The sequence below is a fragment of the Anabrus simplex genome, chromosome 10 (assembly GCF_040414725.1).
Source record: "Anabrus simplex isolate iqAnaSimp1 chromosome 10, ASM4041472v1, whole genome shotgun sequence".
NCBI lineage: Eukaryota > Metazoa > Arthropoda > Insecta > Orthoptera > Tettigoniidae > Anabrus > Anabrus simplex.
The window spans coordinates 33,483,798-33,490,618 of record NC_090274.1 but is presented as its reverse complement, the minus strand read 5'-3'; the positions used below and the strand labels follow the sequence as shown (position 1 = coordinate 33,490,618).

The window sequence follows — 6,821 nt, the reverse complement described above, 5'->3', positions numbered from 1 at the left end:
AAGGCTGCCGACAGAGGGATTTGAATCCACATCTCCCGGCTGCAAGCTCATAGTTGTGCGCCACTAACCGCACGGCCAACTCACTCGGTGAAAAATAGATTTTATAGCATTCTTAGGTTTCTACCAATTGCGGACATTTCTTAATAGCAGACATTTTACATTCTCCATCGGTGTCCTTTTTTTTTTTAAATGCTATTGTTCGGGGCATCGACCCATGTGGATCTTTTGTCCCTACTGGCACCATATTGTATGAACCCGCATGTAAGTGGAATGGCGGAGGTGTGGAATGTTGTGTGTGAGGAAAGGAAGATTAAGGATGTCACAAACAGCCAGTCCCCAGGCCAGGTATATTAATCATTATAATTAAAAACCCCTGCCCCGGCTGAGAATCGAACCCGGGGCCGCCGGGTGACAGGTGGACGCGTTGCTCCCTAAACCGCGGGGCCGACGGTGTCCATTATACGGAAGTTCCACAGTACCAGTCATAAAAATATCAAAAAGCAATACAGGTGTATTATTTAAATGCAAAAACAAGACAGTAATTCCCGCAGTAGCAACACTGACGTTTCGTGCTGCCTCCACACTTCCACCCAAACATCCTACAGTACGGAGCATAGTCAGGGCAGCCAGCTAGTGGCGATACTCCTTGCACGAGCCACAGGTTGCTCCTAACTGAACTCTTACCTAACCTGTAACTAACTGTGCTTTCTGGTAAACTAGAAATCTAAACAATCACAGATACTAAATCCTCTCTACCACAAATTTTGATACTGACAGTAAGACGTAGGAAGGTTGCTGTGTAACCTAATCCTGTTACCAACGGTGCATTTCAAAGAACCAGAATCTAACCTATCAACAATAGTAATCATCAGTGGTCATTAGGGGTCTATGGCTAGAGCCCTGCATAGATGCAGATACTTGCAGATTTATCCGCCAAGTTAGCGTCTTGGTGGATGCAAGCTGTATGGCTGTATGGATAATTTTGCTGATAATTTCTAAAAAAATGAAGTTTATTGATTTTCACTCAAGTAGGCTATACTCTTATTTTTGCTTGCAATTAGGTGACCTTTGACACTGATATGGGAGAATGGTGATTTATAAAGAGCCTTGAATTCACATAACTGTAAACCTGACCTAAGCTCCCCCTATGGGTGGGCACAGTAGAATAACACCCATGGTATCCCCTACCTGTCGTAAGAGGCGACTTAAAGGGTCCCAAGGGTCTCTCAACTTGGAAACGTGGGTTGGCGACCACAGGGCCCCAAGCTGAGTCCTAACATTGCTTCCACTTATTTGTGCCAGGATCCTCACTTTCATCTATCCTATCCGACCTCCTTTGGCCGACTCTTGTTCCTTTTCTGACCCCGACGGTATTAGGTTCCTGAGGCCTAGGGAGTCTTTCATCTCCACGCCCTTTGTGGCCCTTGTCTTCAGTTTTCAAAGTGTATGATCCCTTCTATTTCCCCCCCCCCCCTCCGTTAGTGTTATGTAGAGAATGGACAGATCTGTCCGTTCCAATACCTTGGGTGTAACATAGTAAACAGTTGTAATATCCGCGGATAACCATTCACGGATGAAGGAAGTGCGAATGAGGATAGTATTTTTGTACATCTGCGCAGGGCTCTATCTATGGCCCCCTGAAAGTGTTATGATTAATAGTAATACTTGTCCAGTGAGTGCACTATGCATTCAGTATAATGGCAGCCAGGTAAAAACATTGTCCATCAGTGTGCCAGGCGAAGAACAGCAGAGTGGGGAGAGAACACAAGGGAAGACTGTGAGACATAAATCATTTTACAATGACAACTACCCCCCTTGTCAACAGTTAGAACTAAGGAAGCCCTTAACAACAAAACATCATCGAACAGCAGGAGAATCTTGCATCTGTCATGGCTAGAGAGTGTATACTCAAGTTTTACTCAATAATTAGTGAAATTAAACACCAGACAGAAATGTAAAGAAAAAAAAAAAAAGAAGTCAAAATGTAATGGTTGTAACAGAGATGATGTGATATTTACTCATTATGGTAAGTTTTAGATGTAAGGTTTTCTATTTTTCTTTCTTTTTTAACCACAACTTAATACAATTCAGGGACTTAAGTTTCGAATTTAGTTGAAGTCATACTCAGCCTACAAGTACAACAGAAAAACATGGTAAGATTTGGTTATGTAAGAATGGACTCCATATACAATATCTGATCTTACAAACTAAAGGTAAGGGTGTATTCTGCACGAAGGCAGGTCCGAACCTCCACTGAGGTGTGCCTGAGCCGGAGTTTACGTACAGTAGGGTGGCCAGTTCCTTTCCGCTCCTCCATTCCCTTACCCCCACCAACAGCGCAAGGCAAGCCATCCAAATCTTTACCATGCCCAGTGTTGCTTAACTTCGGAGATCTCACGGGATCCGGTGTTTCAACACCCTACGGCCATTGGCTTACAAACAAAGGTACATTAAAATATCAAAAACATAAACTCTACAGTTCCATCCCGTAGCCTACTTCTGCTGTCTGATTTTGCTTTGTCGGTATTTCGTGTTGACGTCAAACCTTCACTCTGCAGAAGATATGCATAATGTGTTTTAACTGTATGTTTATAATATTTTAATGTACTTTAGTTTCTAAGATTAGATACTGTATATGGAGTCCGTATGTATATAACAAAAAATTAGCATGTTTTTCTGTTGCATTTGTAGGCTAAGGATGACTTTGGATAAAGTTGAAACTTAAGTACCTGAATTGGGTTAATTTATGCTAAAAAAACTACCTCTAAAACTCAACAAAAAACATTATGCTCATAGTCTACAGAAAATATGAGTATAGCAGGTTTATTAAGTTTGTGAACTTGGCAAACTTTGTTTCAGCAAAGAAAAACAAGATCTACACAAAACTGTGCGGCCCTGACTTAAACTCATTTTCGATTTTCTCATAGAAAGCAAGGTCACTGCATGTATTTAGGATGTATTCTTCGAAGATTGAATGACCTGTATAAGCAGAAATGTATCAGGATGAAGAAGAAAAAGATATTTCGAAAATGATGGTAGCCTACACGAAGTGAAATTGAATCAAGGTGCAGCAAAGTTAATGGAGTGAACTCACAGTTGTGATCAATGGTCTTTTGTAAGAAAAAAGGTTTCAGACCAACTCTGCAGTACTGGAGTGAAAACTGGGTGGGCACAGGATATCTTATTCATAAGCAGAAAGTAATGGACATGAAAGTAGCGAGAATTATTTCAGGCAAAAACAGATGGGAACAGCAGCCATAGGGTACCCAGAATGAGGATATAAGGCCAAGTGATGGTGGGGACATGTGAGGCAAGTGGAGGATGATAGGTTAGCAAGGAGAATAATGGACTTGGCCATGTAAGATAAGAGAAGCCATGGGAGACCATCGCAATAATGATTAATCCATTTTTAATGATCTAATCATAAAAGGTGTGGAACTAACCAAGGCCACAAAGCTAGTAGGAAACATTGGGCTGTGGAGATGCACAGTTAATTCACGGAGGCTTGCAGCCTGAATACTGGAAGGCGTAAGCAAGACTTACAGGTACAACGGTATCTCTGACAAGCTTATGGTCAAAAGAAGGTGATCCAAAAATGGCAGCCATCTACAGCCCTGTCCTCAAGAATTCCTTTGATCAATATTATATTACAAGTAATCTTCATCTATAAATTTCAGTCATTTCTCGTTTCATAAAATAATCTGAATGTGTCATCTTTAAATAAAACTTGTACGACATGAGAATTTCCTTTAGTTCTACTACTGCTTTCCTTGCTTCCTCTAACAAGTAATAAGGTAGTTTAATTTAAAAAAACCTACAGTATGTACAGTTGATGGTGCATTCACACCATATTCCAGGGTGTCCCTACAATGAATTTGAAGCTTCGCTGTCACTTGCAGTAAAAGTGATATCATAAAGTAATGGAATTAACCCATCATCATCTCACTCAGCTAACAAAACAAGAAAAACAAACAACCTTTACACAGATATCAAAATACAGTTGAAGTCCAAACACATACATACAATATATACACAAATATTCACACAAACACACGTGTATATATACATAAACATAATTCCTTTTAAATAATGCCACCAACAGAATAGAAAGGAAATGCTCCGAATTGAGAATTGATAGGAGTTTTGGGTGAAGCACACATATAGAGAAAATCATCGGATTGGAGTTGGGTTCGATTGAGTGTCGGTTCTGATGCCGATCGATGGATTTTGGGTAGAAGACGTAAAGCACTTTCTAACGAAGCAAGAATCTGTCTGAAGAGAGGACGCTCATCTCTTTTCATCTTAATACAGTCTTCTGTAAGTCTACGGAGAGCTTTTGGAGTGTCAGAGCGCAGGTTATTAAGATCTGGTCTTAAGTAACCTCGTCCAACCATAAACAGGATTTGATCTTTATTATTGATGTTTGAATATGGCAACTGTCCTGCTAATAATTCATACAGCACAATCCCAAATGCATATACATCAGACTGGAAACTGTACGGACTTTCCTCCTGCATGCGAATTACTTCTGGTGCCATCCACAGAATTGAGCCAGTAGGTTGTTGAAACTGCTGTGAACCAGACCAGCGTGTTTTCACAGTTGCTAGGCCAAAGTCTCCTATCTTAACTGTGAGATCGTCATGAAGAAAAATATTATTACTCTTCAAATCTCTGTGAATTATATTCTTCGCATGAAGGTAATCCATACCCTGGGCAGTCTGTCTACCAATCTCGATGAGGGTAAGCAATTCAAATTTGGTTTCAGAGACATGTAGATGTTTGTACAAACTAGAACCTTCACACCACTGAGTAACAATTGCCAATTGTGGTTTGCTAACACAGCCCATAAACAACAAAATATTTACATGCCGGGTCTTTCTCAGGACTGCAACTTCATTTTTGAATGCTTGCAGCTGAGTAGGTGTTGGATCTTTCACGTTCAATGTCTTAACAGCTACAGGTCCATGCCAGTGTCCTTTATAAACAGTTCCAAATGACCCTGACCCAATTCTAGGTCCAATAAGAATTTCATCAGCAGGTATTTCCCAATCCTCTATGGATTCTCTAGGAGTACGTACCTTATTGCTACTTTCATCTGCACTGCGTGCACGAGGACGCCAAGGTCGCAGCGTATTTGTGGGAGATGCCTGCGCACTCTGGCTGTGAGATGGTTTGGTAGGACTGCTACCCGGACTGCACATGACGAGTGTTCCTGCCGGTCCTGGTGGAACGGGACTACAGCGTGTCATCCGGCTGGCAAAGTCATCCAAAGTAGATGCATCTCCTGCATGGCTGACTAGGTTATAACACACATTAGGTGCAGAACTTGATCGTTCCCGGGTTCCAAGTGTAGGGGGATGATGTCTTCGGGGAATGGCCTGTGCTTGACTTGGTGATGAAGTATGTGTCGATGCAAATCCTGAAGGAGTGTGGAGGATCCCAGCAGAAGATATTGGATTCTGAGCCAGCAGAATCTGATAATAAGTATCCTGCATGCGAACCTGCTGACACAGAGCAGGAACTCCTGATGCACAGCGCTGATGGAAACGGTACCCACAAGTTCTGCAGTAGAATCCTTGGAATAGTAGACGGCTACAACACTCACAAAATGCTAATGAAAAAAATGTCTTCCGTACAAAGTTATGGGAAATGCTTGTAGTGATCGAGAACTTGTCCAAGATCTCAACACTTATCTCCTCACCTTCTAAAGAAGATATATCTGCTTCCCATGGTATATGGACTTTCGTCCCTACTTTATACACTACACACATTTCAGGAGTAAGCTTCCGTAATTTCATAGCTTTGGCTAAAGCTTCCCGCAAAGTCTGACCTGGCCTCACTTGAACACTAGTCCTTTGCTGATTGGGTAAGTGTGCTCGAACCACAGATTTCAGAGGAGATCTAGGGACCAGCTTGGGTGAACTATCACCACCACTTCCATGATCATGAACCTGACTGATTTCTTCAGGGCTCTCATGTCCATTGCTTATTAACTCTATCAGTTCTTGCTCTTTCACTTTGAAGTCATGAAGTTTACTAGTTAATTCATGGTATTCTGCTAAGTACATAGATGGTGGATGTTGGAACCCTGCAAATTTGGCATTCAATGCGTCAATATTTTTCCTTGTCAAACGAATCATACTTTGAATGTTGTGCAGTTCATCGTGTAAGGGATCTATGTCTTCAGCCTCAGCTGTCTGTGTTGGTGAATTTAGTGATAGCGTAGGAACTGTTCCGTTAAATCTCGCTTCTCTGATGACTGCCATTTCCGTTCCACAAACACTGCCTTGGAGATATGACTACTGTCTACTTACGATCTCACGAGATATGACTAGATTTTCAATTTATTTCATGCACGAAAATAATAATTGTTCACCATTTTCATTTCGCCAAAGAATAACTGGTACAATCCAAATCTATAGTCAAATTATGTCTTTATTTCTTAAAGTACCCCCTTGTAAATACGGCCAATCTGTATCGAAGTATCATTAATGAAAAAGAAAATTAATTATATTATTTTAAAAACATATACAATAGTATGTTCTAACTAATCCATGTTAAAGCCATACTTCATGAAACAAGTATCAGGTGTTCAGGTAGGTAAGAGAGTAAAAGTAGAACACTTGTTACTGCAATCCAGAGCATAAATTTTTGATTTCTGCGGTCTAATTTTATAAATAAATTGTATTTAGGATTAACAGAAAGGGAAAGGAAAGAATTTATTACAGACGCCTCTGCATGAGGAAATTACTTTCCAATTCGCATATTGTGGAAACAACATATCTAAAGTGGAGGGTGTTAGTTAAATGGATATTTGCTAA

General features: G+C 40.8%; 1 protein-coding gene across 1 annotated transcript; it reads right to left on the bottom strand.

Moving 5' to 3' along the window:
• Nucleotides 1–3,517: 3,517 nt before the first annotated feature.
• On the bottom strand, nt 3,518–6,349 carry Raf (Raf oncogene). The gene has a single exon (XM_067155081.2). It carries the CDS (start codon nt 6,264–6,266, stop codon nt 4,083–4,085), a length of 2,184 nt encoding a protein of 727 aa, XP_067011182.1. The 5' UTR covers nt 6,267–6,349; the 3' UTR covers nt 3,518–4,082.
• Between the last annotated feature and the right edge of the window lie 472 nt (nt 6,350–6,821).